Here is a 23,561-nt window from a genome sequence, read left to right on the forward strand (position 1 = left end):
TCATTAAATGTGGCAATGTGGTTCTCTGTGAATCCAGAGCAACCTGCGTTCCTTACGCCCTCTTTATCAACCAAATAAAGCGTGCTAATCCTTGCTAGATTTCCATGTGAGATTTCGGGAGATGTTCATTCTTCTTGGGAAGTTCCTGCTGACTAAACATTGGACGCTCTAATATCAATAGGATAGCACTCAAAACTCTTGTTCTGTCATTGCATCATGGGTAGCATAGCATTGGGCATTTTGGGTGTGCAAGTTCATAGTCCTGGCTTTACTTGTTGCTTTTTCTTTAAACCGCATCAAGTGCCTAGTACTCAATGACTGGCCTGAAAATGTGTAGGCCCAGTGGTGGCCAAACTTGGCCCTCCAGCTGTTCTGGGACTACAATTCCCATCATCCCTGGCCACTGGTCCTGTTAGCTAGGGATGATGGGAGTTGTAGTCCAAAAAGAGCTGGAGGGCAGGGTTTGGCCACCACTGGTGTAGGCAATGCCTGCAGTCCAGTCTGTGCTGCTACAGCAGAGACACCTGGTAGGTTGAGGTTGGTCAGGGCAATACGGAGTGTTGGGGGGGGAGGAATGTGAAATGTGGTTGGGGGACGCTAGTTGGGGGGCAGCTAAAAGTAGGGGGTGAGGGAACAACTGGGGACTAAGTGGGAGTTGAGCGAGAGGGGATGGAAATTTCCCCTGAAGAAGGGGCCGTAGGTTAAAGTGGTGGGGAAGGGGGCTTTGGTGTCTGGGAAGGATACTGGAGGGTAGGTGTGGGGCTCTAGGTGGCCTTTCTCTCCCCCCCCCCCCCACTGGGTGATCTTAGTACATTGAAATTTCTTATTGTGTTTTTTGAAATACAGTCATACCTCAGGATAAATACGCTTTGGGTTGAGCACTTTCGGGTTGCCCTCCGCGGTGACCCAGAAGTAACGGAGCGTGTTACTTCCAGGTTTCGCCGCTCGCGCATGCACAGACGGTCAAAATGATGTCACGCGTATGCACGGAAGCGGCAAAACATGACCCGCGAACGCGCAGATGTGCTGTTGCATCTTACGTTCCGTTTGGGATGTGAACGGGGCTCCGGAACGGATCCCGTTCGCATCCTGAGGTACCACTGTATGTAACTCAGTTGTCAGCTGTCTTGGAAGGTTTGGTATGGCAAGGAGGGTGTCAGAGCAACTTATGGAGCGTGGTAAGTGGGCATTAATGGGGTTGAGGTGGTGAGGGGGCAATCTCTGTGCATTGAAAGGAGAGTTTGAAAATAAAGAGAAGCATTGCTGGGTTTCAAATATTCCTGCTCTCAAGCCTCTAGTACAGAGATTGGCAAAGAGAACTGAAGGTGAACAGATTGCGAGGCACCATGAGGGGAAAGATAGGAGGCGTGATAAAGGATTGGGAGATGGTAAGCCAGCTATGCAGGGCAGCTGGAGTTGAAACATGAGGGCCAGCTAGAGACTTCTGGGTTGGCACCTCCAGGCAATGGCGGAGTTCCTCCGATCGGGAGGAATTTGCTCCGCGGAAATTAGGGTCTGACCGCCACGGCGAAGGCGGAGACCCACTGAAATCACAGGCGGGAGAAGCCTGTGAGCTTGGGATTCGGCTGGCACCCTTTGCGCCTCCCCTACTCGCGGGGAAACCCTGATTTGGGGATCCGGAGCGAAGTGGGGTGAGTGGCGCGGTGCTTCGAATTGACTGCTTCTTTCACGGAGTGAAGCCGCATCGCTGTTGCCAGAGAGCGCCGACTTTTTCCTGTGGACAATTGGATTTTAAACAACTACCCGTGAGTAGAACGGAAAATTAGATCCTTAAATTCATTAATTTGGCATCAAAACGGGAAGGTTCTAAACAGGAAGTCCGCCTTCCTTTTTTGTAAACAGATTGAAGCAAAGAAGTTGCAAGTTAAAGCCTTGGAAAGTTTATTTTTGTAAAGGATTAAATCTCCATCGGTTAAAACTATTAAACCCCCCTTGGAAGCAGGAGAAGAGGGGGAAAATTTTGGACCTAGTGAGCCTGCAAGAGAGAGTGAAAAACCAAATTACCACTGCTCCGAACCTGGGAACGGGCTGCCAGAAAGAGTGACGTTTTTTGACAGCTAGCAATAAGAGAAATATATTGTTTCCATTGTACTCATCTGCGTTTAAAAAGTAGGAAAAGAAACTATCTTTATAGTTTAAACTGTGTTTGAAAGGATCGATACAAGCGGAGACTGTTTCCCTCTAGAGGGAGCTTTTGAAACAGTTACAAGAGTGGAGCTGGGGTTTTTCCAGTTGCAAGATAAGAACTGTGTGAAATAGAGATCGACCTTGGACTTTAAGAATGTTGACAGAAGGAGCCTTAGTGACTGTATTATGTAAGATAAGCTATTCGTTGGAACAGCTCCACAAGAAGACGGACGCTATGAATACCAAACTTGAGAACTTGGGACAAAAAGTGACTAATTTGGAACAAAAAGTGACCATTAATACAGAAATTGTTCAGGATTTGACACAGGAACCTACCTTGACAGGACAAACTGGGGAGAAGACGAAGGAGAATGTTGGTGTTGTAAAACCTAAAATAATACAGGTGGAAGCCCCAGTTTTACAGAGGCAAACTGAGGACTATAAGTGGAGGCCTTTTATGAATGAATATAGAAAAAGTCAGAATTTGAAGATTGGAGCCCTGTTTGGATTGAAGAAGGAAGGTTGGATAGACTCTTTCATGCAGAGATTTACTGACCTTTGGGTCGTGAATCTGGGTCAGGAGGAGATTGGAGTTGTGGGGGCCTTTGGATCTGGAGGAGCCTTGAAACATGATTTGAGATATTTTATGGACACTGGTTTTAGTTGTGGAGAGTTGGTTGGTCTGTCGAGAGGGAATGGGGGCATGGTTGGGTCGGGGCCCCCCCAAGACCTGTGCTTCAGCACCCTCAGCATCAAAGAATATGAAGGAAAACGGCAGAAGGGACTTGGAAAAGATTTAAGAGCCTCAGACAGAAGATCTCCAGGTTGATGAACTATATGGAATGGACGGAAATGACTGGCAGAATCCGAGACCAGGGAGAAGAGATGGTGGTAGAAGATTGGGAAAGTTTAAAGTTTATATATAGAAATATTGTAAATTTAATGAGTGTTAGAAAATTGTTGGAATGAAATTTTATGGCTTTAGCAGAAATGTTATAAGGAGTTAGGTATAAATAAGTATTTCAGTATTAATGGAAAATAAGGTACAAAATATGTTAAGATATTCATAATGATAAAAATAGAGAAAGATGGAAAGGACACGGAGCAATGGATCCAAACTACAAGAAAGAAGATTCCACCTAAACATTAGGAAGAACTTCCTGACAGTAAGAGCTGTTCGACAGTGGAATTTGCTGCCAAGGAGTGTGGTGGAGTCTCCTTCTTTGGAGGTCTTTAAGCAGAGGCTTGACAACCATATGTCAGGAGTGCTCTGATGGTGTTTCCTGCTTGGCAGGGGGTAGGACTCGATGGCCCTTGTGGTCTCTTCCAACTCTATGATTCTATGATTCTATGATTCTATGAATTGCTGAAACAAGTAATAGAAGTGGAATACAAAAACGGAGGTGAGAGGAGGTCGATGAAATAAGGGAATGAAAGATAGAGTAATGAAATGGTATGGTATATGTTTTTAAATTGTTGTTCTTTTGCTTTGTTTAGATTAGTGTGTTAAGGTTGTGTTTTGTATTGTTTATTGTATTGTATTGTTTCTTCTTTTCTTTCTCTTTTTTTTCTTCTCTGTTCTATTTTGTCTTTTTCTTTCGCCTATTTTCTTCTTTCTTTTTTTTTCCTTGTAAGTTTTAAAAGCAATAAAGATTATTTTAAAAAAACCAAAAACAACGCAGGGTTGCAGTTGTTGCAAGGTATGCGTCTGAACCCACATGTGTATTTATACACATGCTACCAAGAGGTTTTGCTAGAGTTATGAATATGTGCATACCCCGGAGCTTAATTACAATTTAAGCAGGCAGCAAATTCCGCAGCACCTGCACACCTTGATCTAAAGAGTGAAAGGATTCCTAACCATTCCCTAGTAGCCTACAGAAAGTGAGTGTGACCATTTTGCCATAGAACCCACACCAATAGCAAGTTAATAAATGGAGGGGGAAGCGGGTAGCTGCCCTTAAAGCGATACATGTGTTGGTTCCATGAGAGTGTTGATTTAGGATCATTAACTACGAACTAATGGGATGGAGATGTTCCTTGTTGCAGCTTGGAGAGCAAATTAACTACTGAATTATTATTGGGGGGGGGGCGTGTTGTACTAATTTAGCCAATGCATTCTAATGGACAAGGGAGAAGGGCTTTGAGATGAGCACTTCCTATAATCCCAATATTTCCATTGTTCTAGTGTCTCTTTCCTGCCCTTTTCTCATTTTGCTTATTCTGCTTAATTAATTTTGGAATTACAGAATGTGTCCACAGCCCTGACTGTTGCTTAACCCCCCCAAAATGGCTAAAACCTGAGAGTGCTTCAGGAGAAATCCCGTGGCTCTGACCAGCCAGCTGGGGAGGTGAAAAGGCTGCTTGATCTTGCTGAAACCTCTGACTCTTTGCACTCTTTCTGTTCTCTAGGAGCTCGTGGACTGGCGTAAACCTTTGCTGTGGCAAGTGGGCCACTTGGGGGAGAAGTATGATGAATGGGTGCATCAACCAGTGGATCGTCCCATTCGCTTATTCCACTCGGATTTCATTGAATCTCTCTCCAAAACAGCATGGTGAGGCTCTGGGGTGCATCAGATAGCTGGGAGAATATTGGGTGAAGTTGTGTGGGTCATGTTGCCTTTTGGCTGTCGCTGGGCAATCCTCAATAGGTGGGGCGCCAAATTCACTGGTTTGGAAGTGGGGAAAGAACCCCTACCAGTCAAGAGTTAGCCAAAGTGGTCCCTCCAAACATTGCTGGACGATGACACCCATCATCCTTGGCTGTTCGCCACACTGGCTGGGTCCCCAGTAACATGTATAGGGGACCACATTGGCTCTGCTCTAATCCAATCTAAATAATCCACCCCAGCTAAGGAAGCACCATTCATTCATCACTACAATTGGTTATATGGAATTAGGAGTGGTACTAGAGAAGACATTATTCATCCAACTAGAAATGGTGTGCAGAGTTTTCGCCGGGTGGGAGGGGGACTGCAGCCATTTGTGGGTGAGTGAGTGATCTGGATTGAGACCATGTTATGGAGAGGATTTAGTCCTTTGCCCTCACCATAGTCCTGATATGGATCAGGAGGGCATCATCATCATTTAAACCATGGGTAGGCAAACTAAGGCCTGGGGGCCGGATCTGGGCCAATCGCCTTCTAAATCCGGCCCACGGACGGTCCAGGAATCAGCATGTTTTAATATGAGTAGAATGTGTCCTTTTATTTAAAATGCATCCCTGGGTTATTTGTGGGGCATAGGAATTTGTTCACCCCCCCCGAAAAAAATATAGTCTAGCCCCCCACAAGGTCCGAGGGACAGTGGACTGGCCCCCTGCTGAAAAAGTTTGCTGACCCCTGACTTATTACTTGCTTTTTTTATTTGTTTACAAAAGCAACTCAAAGCAACTTACAAGAAATAAATAATGCATCCATTAAAACCAGAATAAAACAGAACAAATACCTAATAACAGGGGGCGGTCGGGTGTGGGGGACTCCCTGGTCCTGAATGGGGTAACTGTGCCCCTGAAGGACCAGGTGCGCAGCCTGGGAATCATTTTGGACACACAGCTTTCCATGGAGGCGCAGGTTAATTCTGTGTCCAGGGCGGCTGTCTACCAACTCCACCTGGTACGCAGGCTGAGACCCTACCTGCCTGCAGACTGTCTTGCCAGAATGGTGCATGTTCTAGTTATCTCCCGCTTGGACTACTGCAATGCACTCTACGTGGGGCTACCTTTGAAGGTGACCCGGAAACTGCAATTAATCCGGAATGCGGCAGCTAGACTGGTAACTGGGAGTGGCCGCCAGGACCACATAACACCGGTCCTGAGAGATCTGCATTGGCTCCCAGTACGTTTCCAAGCACAATTCAAAGTGTTGGTGCTGACGTTTAAAGCCCTAAACGGCCTCGGCCCAGTATACCTGAAGGAGCATCTCCACCCCCATCGTTCAGCCCGGACACTGAGATCCAGTGCCGAGGGCCTTCTGGCGGTTCCCTCATTGCGAGAAGTGAGGTTACAGGGAACAAGACAGAAGGCCTTCTCGGTAGTGGCGCCTGCCCTGTGGAACGCCCTCCCTTCAGATGTGAAGGAAAGAAGCAGCTATCTTATCTTTAAAAGACATCTGAAGGCAGCCCTGTTTAGGGAAGTTTTTAATATTTAATGCTGTATTGTTTTTAACACTCAATTGGAAGCCGCCCAGAGTGGCTGGGGAAACTCAGCCAGATGGGCGGGATATAAATAAATTATTATTATTATTATTATTATTATTATTTATTATTACCCACTGATGGCTACTGCTCTCTCTCTCTCTCTCTCTCTCTCTCTCTCTCTCTCTCTCTCTCTTTTTTGGGGGGGACAATTGGTAGTGGGGCCTGTAGCTGGGAGAGAGACACCTGCCTCCTCCCTCTCCCCAGCTTAGATTTTCCCAGAATTTGCAGGGCTTCCCAAAGGCTCTTCTTCGCCCGCCAGGAGACAGCTGATGTTATGAACCTAAACCAGTTTTCCCCCTCTTCCTTCCAGGTACACAGTCTGTGCCGTCTGGCTTCCGCTGGTGCTTTATCTCAGCTGGCATAGCTACACGTCGCTTGCGAAGGGAGAAACCTGGCTGTTTTCTACCTTCACAACAGGTGCCTATGCTCAATCCATCAGCCTCTTTAAACAAGCTTCTCAGGACACTACAAAGCTCTGAGTGAGGAGAGGCAGGTCTGCACCTGGGCAATGGGGCATTAGGAAAAGGGGCATCTTTCAACTGGTGGGGCCAGTTTGCGTTTGTGTCAGCTGAGGAGCAATCCTGCCTGGGAGCCCTGTGCCCTGTGCCCTGTGCCCGACCCCTCTGTTTTCCATGGAGAGAAAAGGCAGGATGAAGCCTTATTCTTGGCGGGCCAGCAAGACAGTGCATCTGGGCAACTGTGTAATGGGAAATGGAGGAAAGGCCTTCTGGTCGTTGGGAATGGAGAGAAGATAAGCGTATACCCCTTTCATGGGCTGCACACATGCTTCAGCCTTTGAAGCACTTTGTTTTGGGGTTTTTTGAAAGCCCTTTTGTGGGGATCACTGCAGGGGCCCATATTTGCACTCAGTGCAGGCACCATGAGCAGCTGCTAAATCTTTGCCATATGTACGCATGGAGGGGGTGCCCTCTGTGCCTGGTGCACATTAGTTTCTTTCTGTTGGATCAATCCAGGATTGATCCAACACTTTCCCCTTTCAGTGCTCCCAGCACACACGTCCTGAAAGTTTATTGCCGTACCAATAGCACAGGCTGCACAGGCTGAGCTAGTTAAAGGAGGCAACTTTGACTACATTCCTCCTTGTGGCTGGGTGGTGAGCCACAAGGAGGTGAGCCGCAAGGAGCCACTCTGAGTTCTGTCTAACTAGTGCCTACTTAATGGTCCTGAGTCAGCCATGTCTATTAATTTCAGCTGGTCTGCTCCTGAGTATGAGTTACATTGGGTGCAACCCTCTGTATGTGTCCCGAGGCTTCCTTTCCTTGCACCGTGCAGGGAACTTCGTGACCACGTGTACCTTTTCTTTTCCCAAGGCACTCTTGAGTATGCTCAGGCGCTGCCCCACATGGCTAATTACTGACTATGTGATTTAATGCAAGACACCCAGAACATAGTATGCTCGGATTCTCCCTGCTATGACACCAGGCAAGCGGGGGAACATCACACAAATTGATTTATTCCATGAGGATTGCAACACAGTGGTACCTCTGGTTACGTACTTAATTCGTTCCAGAGGTCTGTTCTTAACCTGAAGCTGTTCTTAAGCTGAAGCACCACTTTAGCTAATGGGGCCTCCTGTTGCTACTGCCGCATGATTTCTGTTCACATCCTGAAGCAAAATTCTTAACCTGAGGTACTATTCCTGGGTTAGCAGAGTCTGTAACCTGAAGCGTATATAACCTGAAGCATCTGTAACCCGAAGTACCACTGTACAGTGATTGTATCAGAAGCCGTACCTCATGCCACCACCTCAAAATATTGGCGGTTTAAGGAGCGCAGCCTCCAGGCAGGTTTCAGCAACAATAATCAGGAGTCAGGAATGGAGAAAGCAGCTATTGTCCCGAGTAGCTCCCTCCGCCTCCACGCCACCCACAGTGGGCCCTGCACAGAGAAGGGCTTGTGCTGAGCCAGAATCTCACTCAGTCAGACTCCGGCTTGCGGCACCTGCAGTCTGAGGCGCATGGCCTGCCCCCTTGTTCTCCATTGGCTGGCTGTCTTTTTCCCTCAGGGGTGCCATTCTGTGCCAGCCTAGGCTACTCCTTGGGGAGCAGGGGAGCTTTCTGTTTTCTGCTCCTATCACACCCAGCCAATAATAATGCCAGCAGGCTGACACAGTGTTAAAACAACATTCGGGACAGATAAAAGAAAGTACCTCTCCACGCGGCGCATAGGTAAATTATGGAACTCACTCCCACATGAGGACAGTGGTGGCCACAAAAGAAGACTAGACAAATTCACAGGGGAGGAGAGGGCTGTCAATGGCTACTAGTCATGATGACTCTGCTGCGCCCCCACAGTCGGAGGCAGTGATGCTTCTGAATACCAATCACAGGAAGGGAGAGGGCTCTTGTGCTTGAATCCTGCTTGCTGGTTTCCCACTGGGGCATCTGCTTAGCCCCTGGGAGAACAGGATGCTGGACTAGATGGGCCATTAGTCTGATCCAGCAGGCTCTTCTTAAATTCTTACATTCTTATTCCCACCTGGATCCTCTGGGGTCTGGTGAGTGGGGTGTTCCCACCCTCAGATTTTTCTCAGAGGGAAAGGTTGGGTGAAAGGATGAGGTCTGTATCTCCCAAAGCTCTTGGAACATGCTGAGGATGTTACCAATTTGTATAACTGGGTTTCTTTTTTGGGGGGGGGGGAGATCTTTGCCCTCTTTCTGATTTGACTTGGATCACCATGCAATGTGGCCAATGAGATTCAGCTACCTGATGACATTCAAAGCTAGCTCAGAATGAGGGGTTGCTCTCTATCTTCACTCTAGCAACTTTGGATGGGTAGGGGGAACAGTGCACCCACTAGAGAGGGTGGCATCCCCAGCGCACAGAAAAATCGAAATGACAACCCCTGGGCTGGCCAGTGTTGGAAACTAGCTGCTGGGCTGAATGGGGCTGTGTTGGGTGCTGTGTTGATGTCCTTAGAGCAAGTCCTCCTCAAGGAATGAGGAGGTCCAGACTGTAGGGCTTGCTGACCTCTCGTCTTCCTGCTGTGTAGCATATTCCATCCGTGTTCAGAAGACCTGGTTCCCGTTGCTCTTCATTGTGGGGATGTGCATGTGGTCCTTAGTCGAATATATCATCCATCGCTTCATCTTCCACATGAGTCCGCCGGCCAACAACTACTACCTGATCACACTGCATTTCTTGCTCCATGGTCAGCATCATAAGGTAAATGGGCCACCACACGATCTAGTAGCCTCTTGGGGAGAACTTTCCCAAAACTGATTTGGACTGCAACTCCCATCAGCCTTGGCCAGGATAACCGTGTTCCCTTGGCCAGCATGACCATTGTGGAGCCTTTCTGACAGGGGCTGATGGGAGCTGTAGTCTGAAACAGCCAGAGGGCACCAGGTTGGGTGAAAGCTACCCTAGATGGATGAGGGTCCCTTTACAAGGTCATATTTTTGGAATGCAAATGCCATGAGGCAGCAGCTGGAAAAAAAGGCGGCTGTCACTCGGAGCAACAGCCTTCCTGAGCACTGAAACTACCTTGTGTGGGAAGGAACTCCAGTCTGAATTCAGCTACCCCATGCGAATGGATGTGGTCTATTTCACAAGGCGAGCCCTTGTCTCTTTCCACGGTATGCGTGGGGAAACCTCTGGGCCAAGGGCTGCAGGAGGCCTGCTAGCGTTGTGAATTTGGCACACAAGAGATTTAGCTTTTTTTGAGAACAATCAGAAGCCTATTTTAGGTCTCTTTTTGTTTTAATTTTCTTGTATTTTTACTTTTCTTTTGTATGGGATGGGGTATAAATTGTAATATAGTACACCGATGTATAAATTTGTGAAATGTTTAATGAAGACTTTAAAATAATAATTAATTTTTTTTTTTAAAAAGAAAGAAATTTGGCACACAAAGGGGTTTCTCTGCCCCCCCGGCATGCCCACCTGAAGTGACATCTCATGTGGGGGCAGGTAACTCATGTGTCTGTAAAGGAACTATTAGAGCAGAACTTGCCTCTGGTGCCCTGGTGCCAATTGGGAACTTCCAACAGGTGGAGCAGATCCCCAACGGAAGCGGTGCTAACCTTCTGCATCAGATTCAGAGCCAAATGCAAGATCCGCTTTGGGCAAGAATCTTCTGTTGCGACCCTGGCTTAAATTAAAGCCATGGCTGCAAAGAAGAAATCAGGAGCACACTCAGAGCAATCTCCTGGTCCTTCTTTTGAAGTCAATCCACTTCTAGAACTGGCCCGCTGGCCAGATGCAGTTCCTAAGCGGGCCATAGCTTAGTGGCAGAGGATGTGCTTTACATGCAAAAGGTCCCATCCTCAATCCTCAGCATCACCAGGTAGGGCTGGGGGGAAAGCTCTGTCTGAACCCCTGGAGAGCTTCTGCCAGTCAGTGCAGAGACAAAACCAATGGTCCAACTCTGTATAAGGAAGTTTCTTAGTTGAGGTTAAGGTAGAACTGAGTGGTGTGTGCAAAAGCTCCCAGGTTCAATTCTTGGGATCTTCAGGTCAGGCAAAGAAAGATTACCACTGTACAGAAGGTTGGTGATTTTAGCCCACCCCGGGATGGCTGTGGACAGGATTCCTGCATTGCAGGGGGTTGGACTAGATGGCCCTTGGTGTCCTTGGTGTCCCTTCCAACGCTACGATTCTGTGGTCTTGTGATCCTTTTTAATGTATTTATGTCACCCGTTCCTCCCCAGCTGGGATTCCAGGAGGCTTACAACATTTATAAACAAGGTTATAAAATAAAAAGCGATGAAAACAAACTTAACCAAAAAAGAATAATTGAAGTACATTTAGAACAAACAGTTAAAATCCAGTTTGCCCTGACAACTGCATCACCTGCACCTTAGTTTCCAAAGGTGTGTCTGAACAGGAAGGTTGCCTGCTGGGAGGGTAACAAAGAGGGAGCCGCTCCAGCTTCTCTTGGAAGGGAATTCTGTAACAGGGGAGCAGCAACAGAAAAGTCTCTCTCTCCCTCTTTACGCCACCAATTGTGCCTCCAGTGTGGATGGGACTGAGAGAAGGGGCTCACATGGGGATCTTAGCACCCAGGCAGGATCATAGCAGCAGATATGATATTACAGGTGGCCTGGGTCCAAGCCAGAATGATCCCCATTTGAAACCTTGGGGAGCCACTCCCAGCCTGTATAGAAAATACTGGGCTTTTGGGGCCAACAGCCTGACTCTGCATAAGGCAGCTTTCTTATGTTTCTCTCTGGGAGGCAGCAGAAGAAAAATGGTGGGAGCAGCATTCGAGGAATGCGCACAGGCTAGCACTTGAGCATGCATCGTGTGGGTTGGCGCACTTTAAGCCCCCAGGAAATAAGTATGTTTTCCTGCGTTAAAGCAGGGAGTGTTTTCAGTAACACCTCCCCTCTTCCACCCACAAATACCCAGAGTGGCTGCATTTGGATGTCATGATAAACTTTAGTTTATCATGGGAACCATCTGCAGCCCATGTTCTCTCCTTGACTGGCGTACCTGTGCAGAGGTGTCCAGAAGCTTCTGTTCTGATTAAGCACCGCTTGCCATTTTGCCTGAACCCGAAAAACTTAAGGTTTGTCTGAAACTGTTGTTCGTTTGAAACAAGCCAACTCCAACACATTAGCTATGAAGCTGGCTTCTTTGAACAAACCATAGTTAGGATTCACCACAGTTTAGGGTTCAGGTGTAATGCTAAACTGCCATGGACTGGCTGGATGCAGAGGAGTGCTGGGAGGAGGCACCAGCGGGGGAATCTCCAAAGGAACTCCTAAGGGTAGAAGGTTCAGAGCTAGGGAACTGGTGGTGGGATGACAATGAGTGGTCAGAGGGAGAAGAGGAAGCAGACTGAGAAGGGAGGTGTCGGAAGCTGAAGAGGCAACAGGGTTTTGTGTGCAGGATGAGGCTGGGGTAGAAAGCAGTCCAGAATCCAAGGCAGGAGAGGAGGGCGGCCAGCAGATAGAGATGAGGCAAGCTGCTGAAGAATCCAGGGAGTCTCCCATCCTGTTGAGACCATCTCTCCTCCCCCTGAACAGACAGAAAAATGTAGAGGACAGAGCAAGGAGAAGCAAGACAACAGAGCCTTAGGCTGCTGGGGAAGGAAGCAGGGGAGAAGTCTTAGAGAGCGGTGGGAAGGCAGGGACCTTCAGTCCTCGCAACTTCTTCACTGGGGCAAGTCCTACTGGGAAGACTTTCTGTGAATGCTAGGCCTGCACTGTTTTGGGTTTTTTGAATAAAGAGTAAATTTCATGGACACTGGTGTCTTTTATTGCTGACCTACTCCTGACTCCAGCTTCTGACATAAACTTCAGGTAATCAAAGACATAAGCAAAAGCTTCAGAAGGTGTGGCTTGTTTCCATTAAACCTAGGAATGAGGGACATGAGGCCCTCCAGATGTTGCTGGACTGCAGCTCCCATCAGCCGCAAACTGACATGGCCAGTGGTTGTGATAAACTGCGGTTTACAGTGTCAGCCAAGTCCAGCCATTGGAACTCATTTCTGCTCTTCTGCATCATGAGTATTTTGACTCCAAACCATGGGATGTCCCTCAGCATCAACGGTGTCAGTTGAACTACTAGTAACTAATTCTGCTCCTTGCGATTCTCTTTCAGTCTCCATTTGATGGATCTCGCCTGGTCTTTCCACCTGCACCATCATCCCTGGTCATTGCCTTTTTCTACGTTCTTGCCAGAGTTGTATTTCCTGAAGCATTTGGGACCTCCCTCTTCGTCGGGGGGCTCTTCGGCTACCTTGTCTATGACATGATGCACTATTACTTGCATTATGGGTCACCAAAGAAAGGCAGCTACTTGTATGAGATGAAAGCGTACCATGTGAAGCACCATTTTGAACACCAGAACGCAGGTAATGGAGGGGGGATTTTGCCTCCTGAACAGCTGCTACCACAGGAATAGGAGCCTATGCCCCCTCCCCCAATGTTGTTGGACTACAGCTCCCATCATCCCTAACCACTGGCCTTGCCTGCTACTAGCCACAATAGTTCTACCTCCACTGTTGGAGACAGTAAATACTTCCGAATACCAGCTGCTGGAAACTGCAAGAGGGGAGAGGGCTCTTGGGCTCAGGTACCACTTGCTGGTTTCCCTTTGGGGAATCTGGTTGGCCACTGTGAAAGCAAGATGGTGGACTAGATGGGGCACTGGCCTGATCTGGCAGATCACTTCTTGTGAATCCAACAATATCTGGGGGGCCACAAGTTCCCCATCCTGGTCTGAATAGTTTTGGGGTAGTGTTAAGAAAAAGCAGGTACTGTTAAAATAAAAACAAAATGGAGGGGACTTTTGCTCCCTTCCTGCTGATCTCTCAGGGTTGCTAAATGCCAAAACTAGCTGATGGAGCCTCCAGGTGGCCACTATTTTGTGGGAAGGATTCAAGTGCATTCTGGAACTTTAGGTTTCCACAATTAAAGTGCTCTGTCACCTGAGCACAACAAATCCACTTTAGAAAAGAAGCAGACATGGTGTGGTTTGGAATGTGTTGGGGTGAACATTGAAAAAATCTAGGATGCACAGATGATCGATAGGAAGGCTTATAAGCACCACAAAATTAAATCTGGACAAATGCTCGTTTTGTCTAACTGCCCTGCAATGAAACCTGAATGAATGGTTAATAAAGACCAGCATTAGTCTAACCACTGCATAAGTTTTGTGCAAGCAAATCAGGAAGACTGCTGCATAAACAGGGCAACTGGAAACTGGAAGAGCCCCGATGGAAGCCTCCAATGCCTTGACTTAACTCTACACCTCTCTGTCTTCCCTGTTTCAGGCTTTGGCATCACCAGCAAATTCTGGGACCATCCGTTTCAGACGCTGATCCCAGAGGAAACCCCTGAGAAGGAAGACTAGCACCCGTTACTCTCCTGCATGGTCTTTGGCTCCTGTTTTGCTTTCCTCTTGCAAGCCTCGGATGCCGCCCCCTGGGACTCTGCAGAGCTTGGAAGCCTGGGACCTGAGGAGAGAGGGGACTGTCCTTCTGCTGTGCTGCTTCTTTGTAACATGGTTCTGCTGTGCAGGTGACCTTCTGGGAGGAGCCCTGCAAAGACTAATGGAGAGGGAAGACCAAGGTGGTGTTGCTGAGTGTCTTAGGCAGGATGCAATGGCAAGGGGCAAACTCTGCCCAGCTCAGCACCTTGAGATCAAAGTAGAACTCTGGTTTTAGACACGTGTAAGAATTTCATTGTTGAGCACATGCCACAGCTGACTTGGAGGACTGGTATCCTGTGATGTGTTGAGCGGTAGGCAAACTGCTCTGGCTCTTAGTATTCCTGATATCTAGCATGGTGTTTGGGTGGTGGGTGCAGGATTGCATAATGGTGCAACCCTGTTGGCATCCTTTCTGTGTAGACAATGGGCAGTGGTCTAAGTCCAGCTTGTTGCATGCCACCTACTTGGCTGACCTCTCCAGGGGAATCACTAGGGGAAAGAAAAGACTGCTGATTTCCCACAAGCTGGCACCAGGTGTGCGGAGTGGCCACCCCTTTTACGCTCAGTGTGATTCTGATCTCTTTAGAGCAGAGCCCTGTGGGTTCTGGATTTGCTATGCAAGTGGCTGGATACAAGCCACCGGAGCTAGAAGTTATTTAAGAGGTCATCAAGTGTATCTCCCTGTCTAAAGACGGAGGATCTGGCACCAAAGAGTCCCTGACTGGTCCCTATTCCATTACTAATGCAACTTCTCAACCCAGAATTTGGGGGTGAAGTGAGATTGTAGTACATAGCCTGATTTGGAACTGCTTGAGTTTGGGGACTGACTTGGTTGCAGACAGAAGTTGGTAGGCAGAGGTGGGATTTTAAAGCAAAACCAGGCAAGCAAGAAAACAGAAAGAAGGGCGAGCCCCTTTCAGAAAAATGACAGATAAATTGCCACAAATTGCATATTGCAAAAAAATCATTTATGCAAAAAACAGTCCTGCTTGAGTCAAATGCAAAAGGCCAACATCTGTCCAAAAAGACGCTGCCTAGGAATCCTTGGAAAATCATACTGGGTCAACTGACTTCAGCTTTGCTTTGTATACACTACAGTATTCACAATCTGATTAATCTGCAAAACCACATTGGGCTGTCAATGAGCTGTATTCTGAACCCACTGATGTGCCTTACTTCTCCTCCTTTGATGGGATGGCAGCCTTTCACTCGATGTGCCATGTACCTTAACCGTGACATTTGAGAAACTGTCAGTGATCCATAACTGTTATACACAAAGTGCAATAAAATAAAATACTTAGTCCAGTGTAGGGATAATTGCAGGCAATAATTACAGAAACGAAGAACAATATTGTTTTTTGTATAACTCTACAGTATGTCATTTTTGCAACATTAACTGGCCTGCTGTTTATTGTAAAAGGGGAGGTGGTTTTTCCCAGAGGCAGTGATGAAGCATTTGTTCATCCTTTGTTCATTGGCCACCCTTTGGGAAGAAGACTTACCGTAGTTGGACTCTCTCCGCATCAGGCACACAATTTGCATTCCCAGATCCACTTGTCCTTGCCAGGAGCATTCTCATCCCACCTTCTCAGACCTGTAAGGGCACTTTAGGAAGATGCTGGTTTGTGGTTGGGATCGAACCACAATTGAAGCGGATTTGGCACTTTTGCACAACAAACCTCCAAATTTTGTGCAACAAACCTCCCCCAAATTGGGTGGTTTTTTGTGGGGGGTTTTTGCAATAAGGAAAGTAACAGAATACAATGCTGAATGTGGGTAAACATTCCTTGACGAAAAGTTGTACAACCTCCCTGCAAACAAATCAGGATGAATGCATAATAAGCAGGTGGTCTGGAAGGTGGCCTAAGATGTGATGACCTCCGGGAGTGTTCCCCGAAGGTCCAACTTGCCATGCAGCAGGCTAGCTCTGGTCTAATCCTGCTCTTTGTGTTTTTCTATGTAAGGGGAAGCTGCTGTAAGCATCTTGGACTATGCTTTGGTGTTGTGGCCTCCTGTTCCCTTGTCGTTTTTGCCAGTGACTCCAGGAGCCAGAAGGTGGTGACCTCCAGTCACAGGATTGGGGTGGGATGGTTATGTCAAGAGAGCAGAGTTGGCAGGGTTCTTCTGGGAGACACCCTCCAGGACTAGGATGCTCTCCTGCACCTGATTCCAAGACCCTTCTTCTGCTGGAAGGTGAGCGGGCAGAGTGCTGTCCCTCTACAAATAGTCTAACTGCACAATAGTTCAGGGAGGTCACTGTTGGTATGTTCTGGCTCCTCTGGAAGAGGCAATGTCTGCTGGTCTCTCCCCCTTTGGTCTTTGAGGGCTTATCCACACTTACTGTTCCTGCATGCTTTCCAGGCATAGCCTGCACTTTATGGCTCTGTGTGCGATTGCTCTTTTTGTTGGTTTGTTGCTGTGGAGCTTTCTCCATGAAAACCTGCTCTTTAGCACTGAATCGGAGCAAACAACAGTCTGCGGGAAAAACAAATTCTTGTTTGTTGCACTTCAGCTTTGAAGAGCAGTTTTTGCTGGGGAAGCTCAGGGGGGGGAGAGAGAAAGGAGTGCTCAGACATGGAGCTTTAAAGTGCGGACCTCTGCCTGAAAAAAGTGGGGCAAAAGGTAAGCATGGATGAACCTTGAGTCATCGTTTTGCTCTCCCTCTCTTCCCTGCCAGAGCACAACAAAATTGTGTCAAATGTGGTCCTTCGTGCTGATAAAGAGGGAGGGCGATGGCAGCCACTTGCTAGATGATGTGCCAAATTGTGGTCCCTTCTTCTTTTCCTCTTTTTACCTCTGGTGCTGCTTTCATGTGTTGTAGCCTTGTGAGGTTCTGTAGTGTCTACACACAACACGAGGCAGGAGAGGCTCCTTCCCCTTGTTCCACTGGGAAGATTATGGGGCTATAATCAGAGGGAGAACATTGCACAGATAGGGGGCTACTGCAGGACAAAGTTTTGCTCTCTCCCTGACTGCCACTGTCCGGAGCGTCCTTGGAAAGGAGGACACAGAGAAGGACTTTAGACTTACAATGTCAGGTCCTGGACAAGTTCATATGGGGGAAGGTGGTCCTTTAGGTATCCTGAGCCATATTAGGCCTCTAGATCCCCAACTCTCTGGTGAGATTCCACCATCCCCATAAGAGGGCGAACTCCAAACCCAGCAGCATCTGTTAGGCCATGATGGCTTTTCCAAGGCAACGCGCAGCTGTCCTTACAAGGCCTCTACAGATTACACCCCTTCCTCCTTCCAGGCAGTGTTCACATTCCAAGTGCTTACTGTGCACTTGTTGGGTTTCAAGGGCAAGGTGTTCTTAATCTGTGTTTGCCCTGCATTATCCAAAGCACATTACACATCCAGTACTTGGGTATAAGATACTTCTGTTCAATGAGTTGTTTGTCAAACCGGCTTCATACCAGTTGGAGTCCACAAACGGTTGTTAATTTGTCTCTAGCCAAGGTGCAAACACTTTTGTATAGGGTAAAGACATCAAAGGAATCAAAGCTGTGCTGATGTGAACATCTGGAGGGTGGTAAAGCTGCTTAATGCACTGGGAATGGGGGAAAGAACCTCACTACATTACAAGCCGGTAATATGAACACACCCTGGGTCTGTGGTGATCTCTCTCTCTCTTTCTCTCTCTCTTACTGGGTCCCAGTCTTGAGTAATTAGATTGTGGAAGACTTCAGGTTCTGGGGTCACCACCTGTTTCCCCTCTCCAGCCCACAATCACAAATACAAGTGAGCTTCTCCACCACTGTTTCATCTCTCCATTCCCAAACCTGTGTTTGGTCAGGTCAATTTTAACGGTGTGTCAGCTTTTCTATGCTACCCTGCCCTTTTGCCTGAAAGAATTTATGCAAACCTCGACTAACCTGGAGTTTTGGCCTTCCAGTAAAGGCAATTGCAAAGAGATGCTCACTGGGTTGTGGATTTTGTCGCTGTTTTCGGTTATACCCAACCTTCTGATTTCTCTTTGCCCTCCCTCCATGTTTGCCACAGGATTTTTTCTTTAAAAAAAAAATAAGGATGAAGTTATATAAAATTGTAGACGTTAATTGTACATAGATATGATGTATATGTTGAAAAAAATAAACCATTTGAAGTGTTGATGTGTGTGGCGGCAACATGCTTCTGGAAGAGGGGAGGTGGGGGAAGGTGCAGCAGAGCAATTGTGGCTGCCGTGTTGTGGGTCTGTTGTAGCTTTTGGAAGCAGAATCACCTAGAAGAGAGCCTTGCAGCAGCTTGCCATGAGGCTGTCACAGTGGCCAGCTGCTGCAGTCGCCCCAAGCAAAGAGGGTAGGAGGGGGACTGTGGGCCACCTCTCATCTCCCTTTTCTCAGAGACCCCAGTGCAGAGGTGGTAGCTGTGACTTCTGACATTGCACCCCTGCTCGGGGTTGCAGGCTGGGTTCAGGTGGCTATGGGCAGGCCATAGCCCAGAAGTCAGCAAACTTTTTCAGCAGGGGGCCGGTCCACTGTCCCTCAGACCTTGTGGGGGGGGTTGGACTATATTTTTTTGGGGGGATGAATAAATTCCTATGCCCCACAAATAACCCAGAGATGCATTTTAAATAAAAAGACACATTCTACTCATGTAAAAACATGCTTATTCCCAGACTGTCCGCGGGCTGGATTTAGAAGACGATTGGGCCAGATCCGGCCCCGGGGCCTTAGTTTGCCTACCCATGCCATGGCCCACAGTAGGACACCTGCTCTGCGTGCAGAAGATCCCAGGTTCAACCCCCAACACCTCTTCCATGAACGTCCCTGGCCTGAAACCCTTTTCATACATTCTCAAGTTGCCTCCCTCTGGCATTGGCCTGTCACTGGGCAACCTGCTGCCAGAAGCATGTTTGGCTTTTCTCTCTCCATCCTGAAATGCCTCTTGCTTGCCTAGAAGGAGAGAGAGAGTGTGTGTAAACCTCTTGTTCCTGGACGCCTGGAATGTAATCACCTGAACAAAGGTAAGAGTTGCATCCATTGCTTTGCCCATCTTGCCTATGGCCCCTAGAATGTTGGCCAAGAGTGAATGCTGCCTTCAGGCTCAAGAATGTTTCTGACTCCAAGTTCAGATGATACTGAACTAGCCGTTCTATAGGGCAGCTTCCTATGTTCCTATTGAGTGTGCATCACTTAGAGGCCTTTTGCTCCAACAAGTGGAGTACACAAGTGGTGCCAGGCGTGCAGAGACAAATGCACCCCCCCCCCCCGCCAACAAGTGGTAGTTGGTTCTGGGAAGCAAAATGCGCTTTTAATAACAGGTAGGCCAGTGATACAATCCTAGAACTGTAGTGTTGGAAGACAGCCAAGGGGTCATCCGGTCCAACCCACTACATGACTGAAGCAGCCTTCGCCAACCAGGTACCCTCTAGATGTTTTGGGCAGCAGCTGCCATCAGCCACAGCCTACACTTCTATTTTGTAGCCCAAAATGTTTGGGGGACCCTAGGATGACAAAGCTTGGGTTAAAGCAGCCTTTCTCAACCTGTGGGTCCCCAGATGTTGTTGAACTACAACTCCCATCACCCCTAGCTAGCAAGGTCAGAGCTCAGGGATGATGGGAGTTGTAGTCCAACAACATCTGGGGACCCACAGGTTGAGAACTGCTGGGTTAAAGCATCAAGAAAATTGTGTCCTGGGATTTCCCTGTCCTCAGAGGCAGCCCACCTCTTTGCTTGCTCTGGATAGAACCTCAGGTGCCTCCAAGCACTCCACACACCCTTCCCAGCTGAAATGGGCCAAACATCTGTATTACCTGTAGAACAAGTTTGCTTTAGTCGTGACAGAAAGACCCGACTTCCACACCCCTGAGTCTTTATGGAAGGCAAAGCATCAGCTGCTGTTTGAGAAGTGGCTCCCCTGCTCAGTTTCCCATCCCATCAGAGTTCCTGTATGTTTCCTCATTTAACCCAGCCCCCCCCCCCCCGCCGCCACTTTGGACGTAGTGGAATAAGTTTCTTCAGACAAAAAACCAGTTTCTTTTCTTTCTTTCTTTTTAAAAGCACCTAGTTGTATGATTTGAGGGGAGAGGAGTCCTTCCCCCCGACTCCCAAGCAACCGGAGAATTTTGCTCAAGCAGCTTATTTTACACAGAACTTGCTGAGATTCGGCATCTCGGCCTACGCCGAGGCGCAAGATTGAGCAGTGACTGGGCAAAGTTGTAGAATGAGGCATAGGAGGAAAAAGGTCCTCAAATTAAAACAAGAACCCAAAAATTAATAGTAGGGAAGAAGTGGGGGGACTTTTGCAGCCCGAGGGCCACATTCCATTACATGCAACCTTCTGGGGGCCACATGCCGGTGATGGGAGGGGCCAGAAGCAAAAGTGGGTGGGGCAAATGGTACCTTTGTGCAGTAGGATGCTTTCCACACACACACACACACTGCAATGTGTGGGAGGAGGAAGATGTAGGAGATTACCATGGGGTGATTTCTGCACAAGGGGGGGGGGTACTACAAGAGAAGAGGAGAGGAGGCATGGACATGGGGGTGAGATGGGGTGCAAAGTGGGGCTGTGGAATAGAATGAGATTGGGAAATTGAGGAGGTAGACTGGAATAATCTACGGGCAAAAAACACTTAAGATAGATGTCTGTCATTACCAAAACTCTTAAGATGGAGTGGAAGAGTGAATGAAAAGAAGAGGAAATACAGAGCATGCGTAGAATGATTTAGTGCTTTCTATGCCAACCTGATACCCTTCTGCTGGGATGCCTGGGACTGATGGGAACTGTAGAGCGAAGGATCCACAGGAAAACAGGTTGCTGATTTAGTGTTTTCAACTGTTTGTGTAGAGCAGGCGTCAGTTCTTCCTGGAAGTGTCACATGGCAAGAAGGGAGTTTTTCATCTCAAGGCTGTGCCTAATCAATAGCTCTGAAATATTTTCTTCCATTTCTTTGCACAACTTCACCTTTGACCCTGGGACTCGATGTGGGATCTAGGGCTGAGCTCCAGCTCAAGTTAAGCCTGGGGTGACCCAACCTGTGTGTGTCCCCGAAGCATGTCCAAAGCCTGTCATTTGGAGGATGCAGTTTGCCCAGCCACCCACCTCTCACACAAGGAGGAGTGCTGGGGAAGGACAAACCAATCCTAAGCAGGCAGCTGCACTAGGGGAAGATACTCCAAAGTGAATTCCCCTGTGTCAAAGTTCACCCTAACTGCTTCTGGACAAGGCATTTGTTTGGGGAGTAGTGTAAACATTTGTTTTCTGCCTTTCCATTGACTCCTGTTGAGTGAACTTTATTTATACCTGTGTTTTTAGTGGTGTCTGCAAGTATGTTTCACCAGCTAGGAGAGGTTAGGATGTGATGGTTTCTCTAGGTGTCCAGGTTGCATTGTAAAGCCATGTACATAGAATACCACCACCATCTTGTGGTGACTCCTTGTAAGTACTGTTATTAGGTCAATTGGTTGTGGCAAAGGGAGTTGAAATTACAGTACAACACCCTGACTACAGAATCAAGAACTGAAACCAGTCCATGGGGGGCTCCTGCTAAAACACTGAGGCCAAAGGCAGCTTCCCTAAAAACATTTGTCAGTTTGAGAGAGTTCGACAAAGGACTGTTAGGAGCACAGACAGCTAACCCTATATGAAGTGTCACCCCCCTATTAAGATTAGCACTACTGTTGGTGTATTGTAGCATCTGACAGGTCCCCACACCATGGGGACAGGCACCCCCATGAAACACAGAGCCATCCTTCAAAATTCACACATCTCTGAATTTTGCAGTGCAGCTGTTCCACTGAGTAAGGTGTACGGAAGCGCACCTCCTAAGGTAAAGTGTACATAAAATGTCGGAAGTCTGAGCATCTCTGACTTAAAGGCCCTCCTGTGCCCATATATAGTCTTGTGGGTTTCCATAAGATGTAGCTCAGAGGGGTTGCCTGCTTCAGAGCCTGCAGGTAAAGGTGAATAGACTGGTGAGAAGGCATAATGGGGCCTTCTCTCTGGTGGCTCCAGTAGTATGCCATGCCATTCTTGTGGGCACTGGACAGGCCTCATTTCCCATGGTAGTTAATGGCCGTTGGGTAGGGCAGAAGGCAGGGAAACCAATGACAGGCAGAGCCAACTAATTCTTTCTTTTCCCTGGTGAATTTTAGAAGGGGAACACTGAGAATGATGAGAAGGGGGAAGCTGAAAATCAAGGCTTGAAATCCCCTGGACTGATTTTAAGGAGGTAGGGAGGCAGGTATGGGTTAACTGAGGAAAGACTGAGGACCAGCCTCCACTGCCCATTTCTCACATTTTAAATGAAGGCTGTAAAAACCCACCTTTTCTCAAAAACTTTTGATGAGCAGGGTATGGGGGTATTGAGAGATGGCCTTTTCCCTTGTACACCCAGTAGATCCCTGTGGTCTGTGGGAGAGTTTCTCCAGCAAGTTCCAAACATCTCAGAAGCCTCCTCTGCAGTAACTCAGAGCAAGGCTTTCAGTGTGGCTGCTCCCGTTCAGTGCAAGAGCATTTCTGCCCAGTTATGACAAGAGCTCACTCTCTGCACTTTCTGGAAATGGCTGAAGGCATTTTTGTTCTGACAGGCGTTCCCAGCTTGATAAAGCTAAAGGTACCCCTGCCCATACGGGCCAGTCGTGTCCGACTCTAGGGTTGTGCGCTCATCTCACTTAAGAGGCCGGGAGCCAGCGCTGTCCGAAGTCACTTCCGGGTCACGTGGCCAGCATGATGAAGCTGCAGCTGGCGAGCCAGCACCAGCGCAGCACACAGAAATGCCGTTTACCTTCTGAAATATACTCAGAGTCGCAAAGTGATTTCATGCTCTTTATTCAGCTCATAGTGGTGAGGAGGAATGAATGAATGTCCCCTCACAGTATCTGCTTTATATACATTATTTACACAATGGGCTGCACATGATTGGCTAATTCTGGAATTCTACTGTAAGCCAATCAGGTTGTGGATTCACTTCTATCTGGAGCAGGATTGGGTGGTTCCTGCCAACCAATCATACTGCTGCATTGTTCTAGGACCAATCAGACTGCTGCATTCTGAATCCTATTGTTCTAGGACCAATCAGACTGCTGCCTTTTGGATCCTATTGTTCTAGGACCAATCAGACTGCTACAGTTTGGATCCTATTCAACTCAGTACATAACACCCCTCCCCTCTAAGTTCCAGTCCTGCCCGGGAGGTCGCATTCATAGTCCTCAAGGTATGCTGGCGGCCTACGTGTGCGTTGTGGCCTGGGGTGTTCCCTGGTCCGGGCTCCGGGTTCTGGCTCGTGTTCCAAGGATGCTGGCTGTGATGCGGCTGTTTGGTCTGGTGCAACCGGCTCGCTCAGTCGTGGTTCTGGTTCCGGTGTCCTT

The 23,561-nt window shown here is 48.0% G+C and overlaps 1 protein-coding gene across 1 annotated transcript in view; it reads left to right on the forward strand.

The window, feature by feature from the left end:
- Nucleotides 1-18,356, forward strand: part of FA2H (fatty acid 2-hydroxylase) — a 59,441-nt gene extending 41,085 nt beyond the window's left edge. Inside the window, exons 3-7 of the mRNA XM_081018212.1 lie at nucleotides 4,561-4,703; nucleotides 6,656-6,762; nucleotides 9,359-9,531; nucleotides 12,915-13,167; nucleotides 14,089-18,356. Of these exons, the coding sequence (XP_080874338.1) occupies nucleotides 4,561-4,703; nucleotides 6,656-6,762; nucleotides 9,359-9,531; nucleotides 12,915-13,167; nucleotides 14,089-14,168 (756 nt within the window). The 3' untranslated portion in view covers nucleotides 14,169-18,356. The remainder of the gene's footprint in view (nucleotides 1-4,560; nucleotides 4,704-6,655; nucleotides 6,763-9,358; nucleotides 9,532-12,914; nucleotides 13,168-14,088) is intronic.
- Nucleotides 18,357-23,561: the final 5,205 nt, after the last annotated feature.

The sequence above is a fragment of the Podarcis pityusensis genome (assembly GCF_964106645.2).
Source record: "Podarcis pityusensis genome assembly, chromosome: 8".
NCBI lineage: Eukaryota > Metazoa > Chordata > Lepidosauria > Squamata > Lacertidae > Podarcis > Podarcis pityusensis.